Raw genomic sequence first — 19,908 nt, 5'->3', positions numbered from 1 at the left:
CTTCTTCTGGGTCTTCCACACAAGTGTAGGGACTGAAACACTTGGGCCATCCTCAACTGCTTTCCCAGGCCATAGCAGAGAGCTGGATTGGAAGTGGAGCAGCCGGGTCTCAAACTGGTGCCCATATGGGATGCCAGCACTGCAGGCAGAAGCCTCACCCGCTACACCACAGCGCTGGCCTTAAGATTTTATTTATTTGTTTGAGAGATAGAGTTACAGTGAGAGGGAAAGACAGAGAGAGAGGTCTTCCATCTGCTGGTTCACTCCCCAAATGGCTTCAGTGGCCAGAGCTGTGCCAATCCGAAGCCAGGAGACAGGAGCTTCTTCCAGGTCTCCCACACCAGTGCAGGGGCCCAAGTGTCTAGGCCATCTTCTACTGCTTTACTGGCAGCCATATGGGATGCCGGCGCTGTAGGCAAAGCATTAACCTCCCGAGCCACAGCGCCAGCCCCTCAAATCTCTTCAGTTTTAATCTTAAGTATTTCCATATTGACCACACAGAAGTCTAATGCTTTCTCCTTTCCCTCCTATCTTTTAGGTACTGCTTCACAGTATTTTTTTCAGAGTTTTGATAGAGTTATGTGCATTGTAAATTTTTTCTCCCAGTTTGTGCATTGTACTTTTAAGTTTGCAGACTCTTCTGGGACAGCAGCTTTGATTTTCATGAAGCCAAAAATGTGTTTACATTTTCTTTATATAACCTTTTTGTGTCCCTTTAAAGAAATTCTATACTGCTCAGATGTCTTAAAAATAGTATCCTATATTTTTTCCTAGGAGATGTAAAGTTTTATTATTTACATTTAGAATTTTCTTTAATATATTAGGAGTCTGTCTGTTTACACTGTGAGCTCTACATTTGCTTTATTTTTTCTAACTGAAAGACTTGCCTCCTCCCTCCTTTCAGATCTCTGATCCTGTCACCTTCCCAGTCTTCCTTTGACATCTAAAGGAAATAGATTCTCCATCCCTTTCTTATTTTTCTTTTCAACACAGATTACGACTTGAAACATATCACTGTTCTCTCTACAAATTTTAATTGCGTTGAGTACATAGATAGCTTAGGCAGAATTTCCATCTTTATAATTGTTCTTGTTTATGAACATGTTTATGTCCTATATCCATAGATAACTTTATAATTTTATCCACAAGAATGCTTTAGATTTTTATAATTAATTTTCAGTTACTTTATAATTTTTATTGCTATTTCAAATGCCATGCTTAAAAATTTTTAATATTTTTGTTTTTGTAGATGACTTGTTGATTTTTAATGGATTATTTTATTCATTATAGTAAGTTTTCTGGAGGTGACTTTTTAATTTTATTTATTTATTTATTTATTTTTTTTTTATTTTTATTTTTTTGACAGGCAGAGTGGACAGTGAGAGAGAGAGACAGAGAGAAAGGTCTTCCTTTGCCGTTGGTTCACCCTCCAATGGCCGCCGCGGCCGGCGCGCTGCGGCCGGCGCACCGCGCTGATCCGATGGCAGGAGCCAGGAACCAGGTGCTTTTCCTGGTCTCCCATGGGGTGCAGGGCCCAAGCACCTGGGCCATCCTCCACTGCACTCCCTGGCCACAGCAGAGGGCTGGCCTGGAAGAGGGGCAACCGGGACAGAATCCGGCGCCCCAACCGGGACTAGAACCCGGTGTGCCGGCGCCGCTAGGCGGAGGATTAGCCTAGTGAGCCGCGGCGCCGGCCAACTTTTTAATTTTAAAAAGTACATATTTATTTTATTCATTTGAAAAGGAGAGAGAGAGAGAGAGATCGTCCATCTGCTGTTTCATTTCCCAAATGCCTGCAGTAGCAGGGCTGGGCCTTGCCAGGACCTCAGGTCAGATTTCCTGTGTAGGTGGCAGAGACCTAAGGACTTGAGCCAACACCTGCTATCTCCCGGAGCAGAACCTAGAGTAAACCCAGGCACTCAGACAATGGAGGCAGGTGTCCCAACGTGTATGTTGACTGCTGTGCAATTGCTTATTCTCTACTTTTTTTTAAATGAAGACAGTCTTAATATCTGTGAATTGTGACCTTCATTTTTCCTTTTGATCCTTATGTATTTTTTCTTACTGAGACCTCCAAAGGAGTTGGATATTAGAGGTGGGTGGGCCATTCATATCATGTTCCTCATCTTAAAGAAACTTCTTCTGTTACTTTAACATTGAATTTGATATTGGTAGGTACTCTTTATTAAGTTAAAGAAATTCTATTTTACGAGATTAAGAGTTTTAAGAGATTTGTTTTTAATCAAAATCGGTGTTAATTTTTTTTTAGTTGAACACTTACCTATCTAATTTTCTTGATTACTAATGTATTTCGTTAACATTGTAGCATTTCCTCTAAGTTCTGTTTTAGCACCAATCTTACAAATTTTCCTGTGTGGTGAGTAGTAAATATTTTCTCCCAGCTTGTGGTGTTTGTGTTTTTCACAGGTTTCTTTTTTAACCCATGAGTTATCCAGAAGTGCTTTTTAGAAACCAAATGTATGATTTTTAAAAACTGCTTATTTTTAATTTTCAATTTCAGGGAATTGTGGTTGAAGAATGTGGTCTGTGTGTCATTTCTTTGGTATTTTTGAGGCATTTGTGGCCCACCATGTTATTAATTTTTGTTAAGTACTCTTTGTGTGCCTTGGGAAGAATGTATGTTTTTGAATTGGTGCAGCATTCCATATGTGTTCTGTAGGTTGGCTTTGCTGATTTTCTTTAAATTGTCTTCTTCACCAGTTTTTGATATTTGATCTTTTGGTTTCTGTTGGCAGAATGTTAAAATTGTCACTTTATGGTGGTAGATTTGTTTAGTTTTGTTAATTCTTATGTGTGTAAGAATGGTTTTTGTTTCACTTTATTTTTATATTTTGAGCTTCATTGTCTGGTACCTATAGATTCAAAATAGTTAACTTGTTTTGGGAATTCTTCCTTTTGTGTTATTTGGCCTTCACAGGATCCCTTAGATATAGTTACATTAGGTGTCAGATTCCTACAAGACAGGACGAGGAAATGGAAGCTTAGAGAAAAGTTCAGCATCTTGTCCAAGGTCACGCTGGATCTCAGGCATGTTTTGACTTACAGTCTTCACTGCCCTTGTGGTACAAGCAATACTGTAAAAAGCCTATGTAATTTTTTTGGTGTCTACTTTAAGGATCTTGAAATACCTTTCTAGTAAAACTTAATACTCTGTAATGTTGTTTGTATTGTATATTATCTAGACTCTCAAATGTGATGTTCAACAGATAAAAGGGAACATTTGGGGCACCTAGGTGAAGGTTATCTGGGAAGTCTTTCTTACATGGCAGCTTTCTGAAGTTTTTTTTTTTTTTAAGATTTTTTTATTTTTATTTATTGACAGGTAGAGTTATAGAGAGAGAGAGAAAACGCGGCTTGGGGCGGGGGGGTGTCTTCTTTCCATTGGTTCACTCCCCAAATGGCCGCTACAGCCAGCGCTGTGCTGATCCGAAGCCAGGAGCCAGGTGCTTCCTCCTGGTCTCCCATGCGGGTGCAGGGCCCAAGCACTTGGGCCATCCTCCACTGCACTCCCGGGTCACAGCAGAGAGCTGGACTGGAGGAGAAGCAACTGGGACTAGAACCCGGCACCCATATGGGATGCCGGCGCTGCAGGCGGAGGATTAACGTAGTACGCCGCGGTGCCAGCCCCAGCTTTCTGAAGTTTTAAATTATGTCGGCATAGAACATTAAACAATTTTTAGTCCATGGTTTTCAGTTTTTAGAAATAAATCTTAAGAGGCTAATCTTGTTAAATAATTCATAAATTGAAAGAGTCACTTAAGTGTTTCCCAGTTGCACAGTAGCTGGTTTCATTGATTTGAGGCATTATTTCTGTCATTAATATCACTACGAATATGTGCTTCGGAAAATCAAGCATATCTTAGAAGTTTAGAAAAATGCTGATTATTATTATTAAAATACACCATCCAAAGTAAAATATTTGTGCTGAGTATCACTAGCAGTTCTGTGAAGATGATGAGAATCTGTACATATTTTCTGTATGTTCTATGTCACATTATGTTTTTTTGTGTGTGTTGCAATATGCAGAAAACAATTTTTCTATTATCCATTCTCAAACAGACATCTTGTTAAAAAAGTTTTAGGGGCCTGCGCTGTGGGGTAGAAGGTGAAGCCTCCACCTGCAGTGTCAGCATTCCATTTGTGTGCTGGTTTGAGTCCAGGGTGCTCCATTTCAGATCCAGCTCCCTGCTAATGCACCTGAGAGGGCAGCAGAGGGTGGCCCAGGTGCTTGGGTTCTTGTACCCATATGGAAGACCTGGAAGCAGCTCCTAGCTCCTGACTTCCACCTGGCCTAGCCCCAGCTGTTGTTGCCATTTGGGGAGTGAACTAATGGATGGAGGATCTCTCTCTCTCTCTCTCTTTCTCTTTCTCTGCCTTTCAAATAAATAAATCTTGAAAAATTTTAAGTTTATTTTCATTGTATTTGAAAGGCAGAGAGACAGGAGAGATATTTCATCTGCTGGTTTATTCCCCAAATGCCTTCAACAAACTAGAGTTGGACCAGACCAAAGAAAGGAGTCTGGAACTCAATTCTGGTTTCCCATGTGCGTGGCAATGACCCACCTGCTTGGTCTATCTCTGCTGCCTCTCAGAATACACATTAATGGGAAGATGGAGTTAGAAGCATAGTTAGGACTCGAACCCAGGCACTCTGATGGGATGTGGGTATCCCAAGCAGTCTCTTAATTGCTATGCCAAACCTCGGCCCCTGAACATCTTGTTATTTTATTTTATTTTTAAAAAAGATTATTTGTTGATTTGAAAGGCAGAGTGACAAAGAGAGCTTTTCCATCTGCTGGTTTACTTCCCTTATGGTTGCAACAGCTAGGGCTGGTCCAGGTTGAAGCCAGGAATGTGGAACTCCATCCAGGTCTCCCACATGATGGCAGGGGCCTAAGTACTTGGGCCATCCTCTGCTGCTTAGCCAGGCACATTAACAGGGAGCTGGATCAGAAGCGGAGCAGTGGGGACTTGAATTGGCGTGCTGGTACGGGGTGTGGGCATTGTAAGTGACAGTTTAATCCAGTGTACCACAGTGCTGACCCCCAAAGATCTTTGTTAAACAAGAGAATTTCGGGGCCAGTGATGTGGTGTAATGTGTTAAACCACTCACTGCCTGTGAAGCCGGCGTCACATACAGGTTTTTTGTTCTATTTTTAAAACAAAACTTTAAAAATAAATTATACATTTAAAAACAAAAGAATGTAAAGTTTATTTTAGAGCTAGAAATAACCAGAAAATTTTTGAAGCACTTGAGATACTAGAGCACTTGAAAAGGTTGTAAAAAATGGAAATAAAAGATGTTTATTTTGATGCAAAAAACTTCTGAAAGGCAGATGTTTGGTGTAATAGTTAAGATGCTGCTTGGAACAGCTGCATCCCATGTTGGAATGCCTTGGTTTCGGTCCTGTTTGCTTTTGATTGAATTTCCTGTTGCTGTGTACCTTAGGAGGCAGCAGGTGATCGATCAAGTATTTGGGTCCCTATTACCCATATAGGAGACCTAGATTGAGTTTCTGGCTATTGTTGTCATTTGGAGAATGAATCAGCAAATGGGAGACCTCTGTCTGTGTCTTTTACAAAAAAATAAAATACGTTTTAAATAGATTTTTGAAATCTATGCATACTTTTTTTTTTTTTTTTTTTTTTTTTTTTGGGACAGGCAGAGTGGATAGAGAGAGAGACAGAGAGAAAGGTCTTCCTTTTGCCTTTGGTTCACCTTCCAATGGCCACCACGGCTGGTGCGCTGGGGCCGGCGCACCGCGCTGATCTGAAGGCAAGAGCCAGGTGCTTCTCCTGGTCTCCCATGCGGGTGCAGGGCCCAAGCACATGGGCCATCCTCCACTGCCTTCCCAGGCCACAGCAGAGAGCTGGCCTGGAAGAGGGGCAACTGGGAAAGAATCTGGCGCCCCAACCGGGACTAGAACCCGGTGTGCTGGCGCCGCTAGGTGGAGGATTAGCCTATTGAGCCGTGGTGCCGGCCGTATACTTTCTTATAATGTGCATTTTGTATGAACTTTTTGAAGACTTCTCTTATGCATGGATTTCAGAATTTCTTAAACCAAAATAAACTTTAATGCTGTTTTCATGAACTTTTGAAATATTCTTGTATCTTGATTTGCACAAATTTATCAGTTTAAATGCTTATAGCATGTATGAGGAAATGACAGGCCAAAGAATGGCCACTTGCATCTACTACAAACTTGATGTATGTGGTTCTCCCATCAGGACTCACTGTCTGTAGTTCTTGTTCTCATTGCATTCCCAAGAGATGCAGGCAACTGGTCCCCCGCCTCATCTCCAGGCTTACTAAGACAGTGAGAGGCAGAACTTGACAACTAATTAGGAGATTGTTTCCCCTGACTCAAGCTTTTGAAAGTAGACTGAATTATGGGGAGTGAGTAGTTGATTTCTATTTATTTATTTTTTAATAATTTATTTATTTATTTGATTTTTTTTTTATTTTTTTTTTTATTTTTTTATTTTTTTTGACAGGCAGAGTGGACAGAGAGAGAGAGAGAGAGAGAGACAGAGAGAAAGGTCTTCCTTTTGCCGTTGGTTCACCCTCCAATGGCCGCCGCGGCCGGCACGCTGCGGCCGGCGCACCGTGCTGATCCGATGGCAGGAGCCAGGAACCAGGTGCTTCTCCTGGTCTCCCATGGGGTGCAGGGCCCAAGCACCTGGGCCATCCTCCACTGCACTCCCTGGCCACAGCAGAGGGCTGGCCTGGAAGAGGGGCAACCGGGACAGAATCCGGCACCCCGACCGGGACTAGAACCCGGTGTGCCGGCGCCGCTAGGCGGAGGATTAGCCTAGTGAGCCGCGGCGCCGGCCTTATTTATTTATTTGAGATATAGAGCTAAAGACAGAGAGGTCTTCCAGCCTCAGGTTCACTCCTTAAGTGACTGCAATGGTTGGAGCTGTGCCGATCGATGTAAAGCCAGGAGACGGGAGCTTCCTCCAGGACTCCCATGTGGGTGCAGGGCCCAAGCACTTGGGCCATCTTCCTTCCAGAGATCCAGCAGAGAGCTAAATTGGAAGAGGAGCAGCCAGGACATCAACCGGCACCCAAATGGCATGCCGGCACCACAGGCAGAGGCTTAGCCTACTGTGCCGCAGCACCGGACCCTGATTTCTATTTCTATTTTAAAAGTGCACTTAGGCATTAAAATCCTTTTTTTTTTTTTTTTTTTTTTTAGTTTTTTATTTATTTGACAGAGTTATAGACAGTGAGAGAGACAGAGAGAAAGGTCTTCCTTCTGTTGGTTCACTCCCTAAATGGCCGCCACGGCCGATGCTGCGCTGATCCAAAGCCAGGAGCCAGGTGCTTCCTTCTGGTCTCCCATGTGGGTGCAGGGGCCCCAGCACTTGGGCCATCCTCCACTGCCCTCCTGGGCCACAGCAGAGAGCTGGACTGGAAGAGGAGCCCATATGGGATGCCGGCACCACAGGCAGAGGATTAACCAAGTGAGCCACAGCGCCGGCCCCAGGCATTAAAATTCTAATTTTCCCTTCTAGAGCAATGGCCACATTAATCTCTTTGAAGTAGAGTTTCCAAAGCCTAATGATACAGTAAGTTAAAGCAAGTCAGAAACATGTTTTGGATAACTTTCTGTGTTAGTATTATATAGTAAAAACCTGTATTTATAGTTCCCAGAAAGTCCTGAGAGTCATGAAGGCACCCATTGTTCCTGAGTTTCCTTAGTTAAAGCCAAAGGCCAGCTCCTGTTGAAATGATTCTCTTTCAACAGTGTCCATCAGAAACTCATTTTAGAGCTACGTGAGATCAGGATTCTTGACTCACAGCCGGTTTTCTTTCCACTTGCCGTTGTTTGAAGGGGATTCTTAATAACATGGCCTCTCTTGTGTCTTATCTGTCTTGTTTTCTCTGATGCAGATTGTAGCATTTGCAAGTATGATAATTAGGGCATAAAGTATTGCAAGTATTTTAACACTTTTTTTTTAAACCACAATAGTCTTACTTACTGTACAAATTTTTATCCTTTTAGGATTTTTAAAAGTATCACAAAGTATTAAGTGTCCATATATGAAGATATTTTGAAAGTGTGGAAATGGAATTAAAAGATAGGTTTATTTTGGTGAATTGAAATCTACAGGGTTTTTTTTTTTTTTTTTTTTTTTTTTTTTTTTTTTTTTTGAAAGAGTTAGAGTGAGAGTGAGAGTGAGAGAGAGAGAGAGGTGTCTTCCATCCACTAGTTCACTCCCCAGATGGCCACAATGGCCGGAGCTGCGCCGATCTGAAGCCAGGAGCCTGAAGCCTCCTCTGGGTCTCCCATGTGTATGCAGGGGCCCAAGGATTTGGGCTATCTTCTACTGCTTTCCTAGGCCAGCAGAGAGCTGAATTGGAAGTGGAGCAGCTGGGACTGGAACTGGTAGCTATATGGGATGCGGGCACTGCAGGCGGTGGCTTTACCCTCTATGCCACAGTGCTGGCTCCTGTAGTATTTTCAAAATGCATGTTTTCCATTATCTTTTTGAAGACCCCTCTTATGTGTGAATTTCAATTTCTTTTTGCACCAAAATAAATTTTTAGATTCTTTTCTCCTGGACTTTTTGAAGTACCCTCATGTGCATGCCATTCAGTCAGCACCATATGAGAATTTCATTAGTGCGTTCATACATATCAAAGCTAAATCTTCAGATATTTAGTTTTGTTGGAATAGTATTTCTAAGTCAAGGCTAGAGAGGGAAGAAGGAGTAGTAGAATAAGCATTGATTTTGGAATCAGTCTTTGGCTTTAAACTTGGCTCAGGGGTTAGTAGACTGAGTCATGTTTGGCGGGTTATTTCCTGTTTTGAACCTCAGTTTCCTAGCATAAAAGTTCCTATTTTATAGTTTTGTCAGGATGATGCGAGATAATTTTATGTATTTATGAAGGGCAGAGAGACAAAGAGAAAGAGAGATCCCCCAAGTCCACTGGATGATGCCCAAATGCTGGCAGCAACTAGAGCTGTTTATTTATGAAAGGCAGAGAAAGGGAGACAGAGTGTGGTAATATTACACATAGAAATGCTCAAGAATGGTATATATCATAATCAGTGTATTATGAGCCTCTTAATGTATGGAGTGACTTTTTTGTTGGACCTGCCATTACTTCAGCTAGGGCTGCTTTTCTTTATCCTGATTCCTTTTCCGTTGATAGTTGTGCTCTTGGTTTTTATTCTCGACATCATTGCTGTGTTTTGTAGATGTCACCTCAACTCTGTTGGAACACTGTCATGAAAATGGTGTAGCCAAAGGAAGGTCACTTGTTATTTCATAATGTTTTGTGAATGTACTGAGAAGAGAGAGGGTGTGTGTGTGTGTGCACATTTGTGTGTTTTAAATTCCTTGCCAATAAGATGTTAAATAGCTCAAAATACAAGATGACATATCTTAAAGAAGGGAGGATTTGGGATCCCATGAGCCTTCTTTTGTAACGTTTTAGCTTCTTATCTTAATACTGTGGAGTTTATTACCAACTGGATTTCTTTCCTTCCCTGAAAGATAATCTCTGTGGTTCACTGTGCATTTTATCAGAAGCTCCCTCCTGGGAGCAGACATCTTGATGCTTAGACTTTCCTCCGTTTCACAAATAATTCAAGGTTGTCCTGCCAGAGTGGAGACTAAACCCTAATTGTTTATGCAGTTTTTCTTATTGTGTCCAGATGTTGAGCCCATTTTTATCTTTGGAAACCATTAACATTCTTGATTCTTTTGGGATGAGCCAAAAAGCACAGACTCTTGTGCCTGAGAATTTATTCAGAACACTCTGCCAGACCACATGCTATGATAGGAAAGTTCCAGATCGCAGTGTGACTCGGCTGAAGGACTCGAGGCTTGTATTTTTGGGAATATAAGCTATTCCAGTATAGTTATATTGGTAGAAGGAGAGCCAAGAATACCCAGGAAAGGATAGTAGCCAGTAGTAATGAAGAACAAAGGAAGGTGAATCCCCAAGATACACTTTGGCCCTTATGCCCACCAGACAGCTAAATCAGTTTTGGTCAGTTAGTGGAATCTGTTTCCCTGTTGTTTGAAGCTGTTCCAACATGTTTACTGTTCAGCTAGAAAGTTATAATACAGCTTTTTTTTTTTTTTTAAGATTTATTTATTTATTTTAAAGGCAGAGTTAGAGGGAGAGAGAAGTCTTCCATCTGCTAGTTTACTCCCCAGATGGCCACAGTGGTTGGAGCTGCACTGATCTGAAGCCAGGAGCCTGGAGCTTCTTCTGGGTCTCCTACGCAGGTGCAGGGGCCCAAGGACTTGGGCCAACTTGTGCTTTCCCAGGCCATAGCAGAGAGCTGGATCGGAAGTGGAGCAGCTGGGACTTGAACCAGCACCCATATGGGATGCCAGCACTGTAGGCTGCGGCTTTACCCACTATGCCACTCTTTGGAATTTGGGTTTATATCTCTTTGAATAGATTGATTACAGCTCACCAGAGTTAAAACAACTGGAGCAAAATTGCCCAGTAAACAAGTCAATTCAAATAGAGGCAGTTAACAAAACTGCTTAACTGGAAGAATTAATCTGGGCTCTAGGACATCTTTAACTCATGATTCCAGCACTTTTTTTTTTTTTCCACTTTTTAGTGGTTTCAAAAAATAGTCCAAGGAGCATTGTTGGGTCGCACACAGCAACTTGGATAATAACTTATGTAGGTAAATAAATTAATACTTGCAAAGCACTTAGGTACCCAGTAACAAAAATAAAACCAAGAACCTCACACACACACATCATAAATGTTAGATTGAAAAAAAAAAAACCTATGTTAAATAAAAAGTGCATATTATTCCAAGCCAGAAGAAAATATTTGAGAGATTACTGGAGTTTGTTTTCTTAGGAACATTCATAAAAAAAATGTATGAAACTAAGAAGAAAATGCAGGCTTTGCCTAGGCTTTGGATAGAATTAATTAGTGTTAGGTAGAAAAGAGTTACTGTAGGAATTAAGGAAAGAATAGTTGGGCCACTGTGGTTTGTTTAGGAACTCTGAAAAATAAAGGTTTCAAATGGTGGGTTAAAAAAGTTTAAGGATCATTCCAAAGGAAAGGTAGGTGTTAGTCTTTGGTCCAGCTCCTTTCCTTCCCATTGGGACTACCCTGGCATTGTGTTATACTTCACATGAATTCAGAAACAAGAACAAATATTAGAGGAAAGTGGTCTTGCTGCTTTTTTAAAAAATTGAGTTATTGGTATGTAATTCACTTCCCATACAAGTCACTCATTTAAAATATACTATTCAGTGGTTTTCAGTGTATTCACAGGCTTAGGCCACCATCACCACAATATAACTTTAAAAATTTTATGTTTTGAGATGTAATTCATATAAAATATGACATGTAAAATGTGCAGTAGAGTGGCTTTTTAGTGTATTAACGAGGTACTGAAGATCATAATTGCTGTTGGATTCCAGACATTTTCTTTGCTTGCAAAGAAACCCTAATCCTGTTAGCATTCACTTCCCATTCTCTCCTCATCTCCAGGCAAGCATTAATCTACTTTCTGTCTCTGGATTTGCCTATTCTGGACATTTTATGTAAATACAATATTTGGCTCTTTGTGTCTGGCTTCTTCCATTTTGCATAATGGTTTCAGGGTTCAGCCATGTGTAGCATGTATCAGTATTTTATTTCTTTTTATTGCTGAATAATATTCCACTGTGTGGATTTACTGAATTTTATCTGTTCTTCAGTTGGTAGGCATTTGGGATGTTGTGTCCTTCTGATTTCACACATCAAAAGAATAAATAATTAATTTAGTAAAAATTAATTAATTTGGCCAGTGCCGTGGCTCACTTGGCTAATCCTCTGCCTGTGGCGCCGGCACCCCGGGTTCTAGTCCCAGTTGGGGCGCCAGGTACTAGTCCCAGTTGCTCCTCTTTCAGTCCAGCTCTCTGCTGTGGCCCGGGAAGTGCTTGGGTCCCTGCACCTGCATGGGAGAACGGGAGGAAGTACCCGGCTCCTGGCTTCGGATAGGCACAGCGCTGACCGTAGCGGCCATTAGGGGAGTGAACCAACGGAAGGAAGACCTTTCTCTCTGTCTCTCTCTCACTGTCTATAACTCTGTCTCTGTCTCTCTCTTTCACTGTCTAACTCTGCCTGGCCAAAAAAAAAAAAAAAAATCAATTTATTTGAAAAGCAGAGTTACAGAGAGGCAGAGAGAGAGAGAGAGAGGTCTTCCATCCACTGGTTCATTTCCCAGATGGCTGTAATGGCCAGAGCTGCGCTGATCCAAAGCCAGGAGCCAGGAGCTTCCTCTGGGTCTTCCATGTGGGTGCAGGGGCCCAAGGAGTTGGGCCCTCTTCCACTGCTTTTCCAAGCCACAACAGAGAGCTGGATCAGAAGTGGAGCAACCTGGACTTGAACTGGCACCCATATGGGATGCTGGCATTGTAGGTGGTGGCTTTACCCACTACGCCACAGTGCTGGCCCTACATTTTTTTTTTTAAGAAAAATAAATAGAAGATAAATTGCTTATGAATTAACTTCTTTGTCTACAGCCTTAGCTTGGTACATTCTGTTTAAAAAGAAAAATAAGCTAGTCACAGTATAGGAGTTCATGTTTTCCTCAGTCAGAAGAATTAGAAAAAGATGTGGTTATTTTCAAGGCTTGGTTTCTCTCTGCTCAGTCCAGTTTCCTTATGGCTTCAGGTTTCTTGTATTATCATTCAACTGAATGCTTCATTTCCTGGGATATATCTGAAAAATACTTTAGCTCAAGTTGAAACAAAAGCCCACCGGCAAGCTGAAGCCCCTGGGGACAGCATGGCCTTTAATCAGCAGGACTGATTCTCTTGTACTTTTCAGCACTAAAAGGCTCTTGTCCAGCATACTTGGTCATTAGCTGAGGGCGCTGAAAGAAAAGTTCAAAGATAAGGTTACTGGGAAAATTCCATTCCCTCCTTTCTGCACTCAGATAAATGGCATTTCTAACTTGTTGAGAATCTTCATTTTGCTTTGAGAGGATTTACGATGTGAAAGGCAGTCCACCAGATGTAAAACCTGACAGTTGCCATTCACATCCTTTCCCTGTTGCTTATTAAGTATGAAATCTTAGGCAGATTTCTCAACTCTGAAGTTCTAAAAGTGGGAACAGTAATGTGTCTCCAAGGATTCTCTGAGGGTTCAGTGAAGTAATGCATTTTCTGATACTTGGTAGGTGCCTGATAAATGCAAGTCTCCCCTCCCCTCCTCTGGTTTGGTGGACATGAATTTTGGATGAAAAGATCTTGGGAAAGCAACTAGTTGAAATCCTGAAATTTAGAAGGTATTCACTGAATATTAGTTGAATTTGAACCTGAGTTCCAAAGACTGAAACTTTCTGTAGATACAGGGTAGGTGTGTGAGTGAGAGAGAAAAAAACACCCTTACAAATAAAATGAAAACAAATAAAAGTTAAAGAAATCCAAAGAGTCAGAGATGATCCTGCTACTAAAATATTTGTTGCATCCTAACTGTCAGTTTGGTCTGATCTCTTACTTTATGTCCATGTCCTTCTAGTTTGTGGCATATTTTAGATTACAGCCCACAAGTGTTATAATCTCTCTAGAGAATTTTTTTTTTAAAGATTTTTATGTATTTGGAAAGCAGAGTTAGAGAGAGACAGAGGCAGAGTGAGAGCAAGAACAAGGGAGAGAGAGAGAAAAAATCTTCCATCCTCTGGTTCACTCCCCAGATGGATGCAATGGCCAGAGCTGTGCTGATCTGAAGCCAGGAGCCAGGAACTTCTTGCAGGTCTCCCACGTGGGTGCAGGGGTCCAAGGCCTTGGGCCATCTCCTACTGCTTTCCTAGGCTATGGCAGAGATCTGGATCGGAAGTGGAGCAGCCAGGATTCAAACCGGGTAGCAGGGACTCAACTACTTGAGCCATCACCTGCTGTTCCCACAGCAGTGCACATCAACAGGAAGCCAGAATTGGAAGTGGAAGTGAGGACTTGAACCCAGACTCTTCATGGGATGTGGGCATTCTAAGCAGTGTCTTAACTAGGTCAAATGTCTACACTTAGATAGGTTTTTAAGTCATGTCAAGTGAAATTACTCATTTTGCTATTGTTACTAGTAACTAGTAGCTGCTGGTTTTTGCTTTCATATGGTGACTGTTGCTGTGTAACTTATTCTACTGCCTGGGACGGCTCCAGGTCCAACCTAACCCCCCTGTACCAGTCTGCCCCAACTACCCAGCCTGCAGGTTCTTCTAGGAACAAAAATTAGTTATGATCAGTTCTGTTCATCTAATACTGACCCAGTTCTAAAAGTAAAAAAATTTGTTTAAGAGAAGCAAATTGAAGCATCTAAAGTCCTACTACCAGAAACAAACACTGTTAGCATTTTGGAATATTTTCTTCCACTACTTTTCTTTTTTGCGCATTTGATTTTACAGAATTGATATCATCCTGTATATGTAATACTATGTCCTATTTTTCTCCTTTATTGTAGACCATTTATATGTAATTTTAAAATTATGTAATAGTTTGCACAGTGGATGAATTGTTATTTGCTTATATTGAGAAATATTTTGTGCATTTGTGCATTTTTCTGTAGTTTCATTCAATTCTTGAGGGAGTCCTTATGTAACAGAAAGACCCCACTGCTCAGAGACTGTAGCCCATCTGGAGACACATCTATTTATTAAACCTATCCAAAATATAAACATTTTCCTCTTCACCTTTTGTTTTTCTTGGTTTTCAGGAAGGGATGAGACCATGCAGCCTGTAAAACCATCTTTCCTTGAATACTTTGAACAAAAAGAAAAGGAAAACCAGGTCAACAGCTTTGGCAAGAGTGTACCTGCTCCACTGAAAAATTCTTCTGATTGGAAAGTACCACTGGATGGAGACTATGAGTTTGTAAGTCGTGTTGGGAGTTCATGGTTGTGTCTTCCTGAGGGGAAGTTACTTGAAATGCCACACATCCAGTTCATGGAAAGTGCCTGTGGTTTTCTTGTGTATTTGAGTCTCATAAGTGCCCTGGTGGCAGCTCCCAGGCTAAGGATCTCATGAGTTCGAGATGATAGCATATTGATTGATTTTTAAGAAAGCTTTTATTTAATAAATACAAATTTCATAGGTACAGCTTTAGGAATATAGCAGTTCTTCCCCCCCCCCCCATATCCACCCTCCCAACCTTACTCCCGTCCCACCTCCTACTCCCTCTCTCATCCCATTCTTCATTAAGATTCATTTTTAATTATCTTTATATACAGAAAACCAACTGTATACTAAGTAATGATTTTAACAGTTTGCACCCACACAGGTACACAAAGTATAAAGTACTGTTTGAAGACTAGTTTTACCATTAATTGTCATAGTACAACTCATTAAGGACAGAGATCTTACATGGGGAGTAAGTGCACAGTGACTCCTGTTGTTGATTTAACAATTGACACTCTTATTTATGATTTATGACATCAGTGATCACCTGAGACTCTTGTCATGAGCTGCCAAGGCTATGGAAGCCTTTTGAGTCCACAAATTCTGCCAGTATTTAGACAGGGCCATAAGCAAAGTGGAAGTTCTCTCCTCCCTTCAGAGAAAAGTACCTCTTTCTTTGATGGCCCGTTCTTTCCACTGGGATCTCATGCACAGAGATCCTTCATGTACATCATTTTTTGCCAGTGTCTTGGCTTTCCATGCCTGAAATGCTCTCATGGGCTTTTTAGCCAGATCCGAATGCCTTAAGGGCTGATTTTGAGGTTAGAGTGCTGTTTAGGGCGTTTGTCATTCTACGAGTCTGCTGTGTGTCCTGCTTCCCATGTTGGGTCATTCTCTCCTTTTTAATTCTATCTATTGTTATTAGCAGACACTTGGTCTTATTTACGTGATCCCTTTGACACTGATTTCTATCTACATGATCAGTTATACACTTAAAATGATCACTTTAACTAGTAAGATGTCATTAGTACCACCTAGCTTAATGGGATTTGGAGTCCATGGCAAGTTTTTAGCTTTACCCTTAGGAGTAAATCCATGGGAACATGTGCTGAACTGTATAACTCCTCCCTCTCTTATTCTCACATTTATTTTTACTGGGATCAATTTTCAATTGCATTTAAATACCTATGAATAATTCTGTATTAAGTAAAGAGTTCAACCAATGGTATTAAGAGAAAAAGAAAATAGTTAAAAAAATAAAATAATAAACTGTTTCTCGACAATCAAGACAAGGGCTTATCAAGTCATCCCTTCTCATAGTGTCAATTTCACTTCTACAGGTTTCCTTTTAGGTGCTCAGTTAGTTGTAACAGATCAGGGAAAACATGATATTTGTCCCTTTAGGACTGGCTTATTTCACTAAGTATGATGTTTTCCAGCTTCATCCATTCTGTTGCAAATGACCAGATTTCCTTTTTTTTCCTGCTATGTAGTATTCCATAAGTACATATTCCATAATTTCTTTATCCCAATTTTTTGTTGATGGGCATTTAGATTGATTATTGATGTTTGAGTCATTTTGGAGTCCCTGATTAGTGACATGTTTCTTGCTCTTAAAATCCTTTATTCACTTTCTTTTTTACTTTTTGTCGATTTTGAAATCGTTCATGGTAAAAGGACTGTTTATTCATCAGTTGAAGATGTAACTTTGTTTATTTGAGATTGTTATTTCATATTTAAGAATTAAATTTGAAGGCAGTTGATATTGTTTTTAGAGTCTTTGTTGTTTCGCTAATCATTCTAATTTTAAGCTCTCTGAGAAGATTATTCTGAATTTTTTTAGAGGATGAATATTAAATTATTCCAAAGTTTCTTAAGAAAACCTGGGTATGTTTTTTTCTTTCTTTGCTGTGGAACATTCTCCCTCAACCACAGGCACTTATTAATGTTCATGGGGATTTAATGAGAGGAAATAAAAAATTTGGAGAAAAAGCAAGCTAAGGAGCTTATGTTCCTTTTTTTGAATATTTTTAGAAAAGATTTTTCATTTTAGGAATTTTCAGTTTTTACATTCCTAATTTCTGAAATTTGACATTTAGCTGTTGTAATTCTGTTGTTACTTATATCAGAGCTTAGTTTGGGCATTGCATTTGAACTCTGGGAGACTTTTGTAGACCTAGCTTTCCACTATCCCCCATTCATTGGCCATGAGGAAATGATGTCATTCCTCCATAGTCCTACTTTTGTAAAATGGCAGGATTGTAATAGTTTGTACAACTACTTGTAGGGATCTTTTGAGGACCAAAATAACTTACCTGAGGTTAATTAACTGATTACTTGTCAGACCATGCTAGAACCTAGATTCATTTGTTTTATCATTTATTTGTTCACTCATTCATGTATTTATTTAGTTTTGTGTGTGTGTGTGTGCCATTGTGTGCTTGTCACTTTGTAGGAATATATACTAGTGAATAGAACGGTCAAAAACCCATCCTTCAGGGAGATTTCATTCTGGAAGAAGGAAAATAAGTAAAATATTTAATGTATTAGATGGTGGTAAGTGCTGTGGAAAATGTAAAAAAAAAGTGTATTGGAGAACAGAGAGAAGCAATGTGTGTGTCTGTGGCTTTTTTTTTTTTAAAGATTTATTTTATTTATTTGAAAGAGTTACAGAAAGAGATAGAACCAGAATGAGAGAGGGAGAGAGAGGTCTTCCATCCGCTGGTTCACTCCCCAAATGGCTGCAATGGCCAGAGCTGAGCTGATCCGAAGCCAGGAGCCAGGAGCTTCTTCCAGGTCTCCCACATAGGTGCAGGAGCCCAAGGACTTGGGCCATCTTCTACTGCTTTCCCAGGCCATAGCAGAGAGCTGGATCGGAAATGGAGCAGCTGAGACTCAAACCGGCACCCATATGGGATTCCAGTGCTGCAGGCCAGTGCTTTAACCCACTGCGCCACAACGTCGGCCCTGTGGCTTTTAAAACTAAAACAACCAAGGAAGTCCTGCTTGGTGAGACGAGGATGCGTACTATATGAGTGTTCAGGGAAAGAGCTTTTCAGGCAGTGGAAAGAGCAAGTGCAAAGCTCCTGAGGCAGGGACTTCCTTGGTGCCATTTGCAGAGCAGGTAGGAAATGGTAAGTCTGGAATGACCTTGATGTGGTCTATAGCAGGCAGTGAGATCAGAGTATGATGCACATCAGGGCCTTTTATGTAGTAAGGACCTCAGCCTTTATTATGGGTGGACTTGAAGACTGTGACAAGGGGTGACTTGATTCTGTTTATGCTTTAAAAGTATTCTGTTTCCTATGTTAGTTAATATACTACAGGATGTCTAGAATCCTTCTTAACATAATCCTCTAGGCTACCATTGTTTTAGAGTGCATTTCTGATATTTGAGTTGTGTGCTTGCTATTTCATGTTGCCTGTATAATTATTTTCAATATACTTGTAAGCATTGATTGTCTCAGTGTAGTGTCTCTGTAGTCAAAGGTGTCTAAAACACTTCAGATACCAGCTCTAATCAACATTGCAATAGAATGCTTCTGAATCCTTAAGTCTATACTGCTAGATTATTTCCTTTTTTTCTAATTATTATAGAAGTCAGTGACCCTGAAACCTCATCACTTTAATCCTAATCATTATTCTTGGATCAGTAGTTCCAGTACATAAAGAATTTATTTCTCTTTATCATAGTTTTCCCATTCTAAGATCACCAGCAGAGAACTTGTTTTAAGAGGCAAACAACTTACACAGAGGAGCTTTAGTGGGTCTTTAGATAAAGTGAGTGCTGTATGTTTTGGAGGTGGAGCGTTCCTGTGGGGAGTGGGCCATGAGCATACTGAAGAGATCAGCGTGTTGTCCATGTTTGACCCCTGAGACCTGCTGCTCAGAAAGGCAGAGGCCACAGGCCCGCAGCAGCTAGCCCACACACCTTTTTGTATATTCACATTTTTTAAAAAAAATTAGTCGCCTGTATTTAAAATATGAAAGATTTTACATGAAATGTATCTCCAGCTTATCTTGAGAACTTGGTAGATCTGGCCATAATATTCGACGGCCTACATTCTTGGAAGCTGATTTATCAGGAACTGAGTCAGAGCCGCCCTCTTTGGGTATGGCCTCTCCAATTCTCTACAGTATCTGGCCTACTTCACTCATTCATATTAACTGTCTGACCTGTTTGGCACTCAGGGATGTTGAATATTGGGGATCTTGCTCTAAATCATTTGGATTTCTCTATGCTTGAGCCAATCCTTCTTAATGTATAATATTATATTTTTGCCTTCAGAATTTTAAGAGAACTAAATAGTGGGAGAAAATTCAGGTGGGATATACCTGAGCTGCTCCTGAAGATAAATGAAAACTGTCTTTAATGTCTTGGTATTCTTGATATATAGCACTTATTTTATATATTTGAAAGGCAGAGCTACAGAGAGAGACAGGGAGAAACAAAGAGAGATCTTCCGTCCTCTGGTTTCTTCTCCAAATGGCCACAATTGCCAGGGCTGGGCAGGTTTGGGCCAAGCTGAAGCCAGGAGCCAAAAACTTCTTCCAGGTCTCCCACACAGGTGTGGGGGCCCAAGCACTTGGGCCATCTTCTGCTATCTTCCCAGGAGCATTGGGGAGCTGGATTGGGGGTGTAGAACAGCCAGGACATGAACCAGTACCCATATGGGATGCTGTTGTCACGGGTGGTGGCCTTACCCGCTGTGCCATACACCAGCTCCCAAAATAGTAGTCTGAAGCAGTGGTTCTTTTTTTTTTTTTTTTTTAAAGAGATTTATTTATTTATTTGAAAGTCAGAATTACACACAGAGAGAGGGAGAGGCAGAGGGGGCGAGGGAAGGGAGAGAGAGAGAGAGAGAGGTCTTCCATCTGCTGTTTCACTCCCCGATTGGCTGCAATGGCCAGAGCTGTGCCGATCTGAAGCCAGGTGCTAGGAGTTTCTTCCAGGTCTCCCACGTGGGTGCAGGGGTCCAAGGACTTGGGCCATCCTCTACTGCTTTCCCAGGC

The 19,908-nt window shown here is 41.0% G+C and overlaps 1 protein-coding gene across 3 annotated transcripts in view; it reads left to right on the top strand.

The window, feature by feature from the left end:
* The window catches only part of STK4 (serine/threonine kinase 4), a 102,813-nt gene that overhangs the window by 43,834 nt on the left and 39,071 nt on the right, over window positions 1-19,908 (top strand). For all 3 annotated transcript variants that reach the window (XM_002721229.5, XM_017350754.3, XM_051845008.2), the window contains one exon: window positions 14,714-14,871. In XM_002721229.5, coding sequence (XP_002721275.1) covers window positions 14,714-14,871 — 158 coding nt within the window. The remainder of the gene's footprint in view (window positions 1-14,713; window positions 14,872-19,908) is intronic.

This window comes from Oryctolagus cuniculus, chromosome 11, assembly GCF_964237555.1.
Source record: "Oryctolagus cuniculus chromosome 11, mOryCun1.1, whole genome shotgun sequence".
In the NCBI taxonomy this organism is placed as follows: Eukaryota; Metazoa; Chordata; class Mammalia; order Lagomorpha; family Leporidae; genus Oryctolagus; species Oryctolagus cuniculus.
This window is presented reverse-complemented; position numbering and strand designations above follow the sequence as displayed.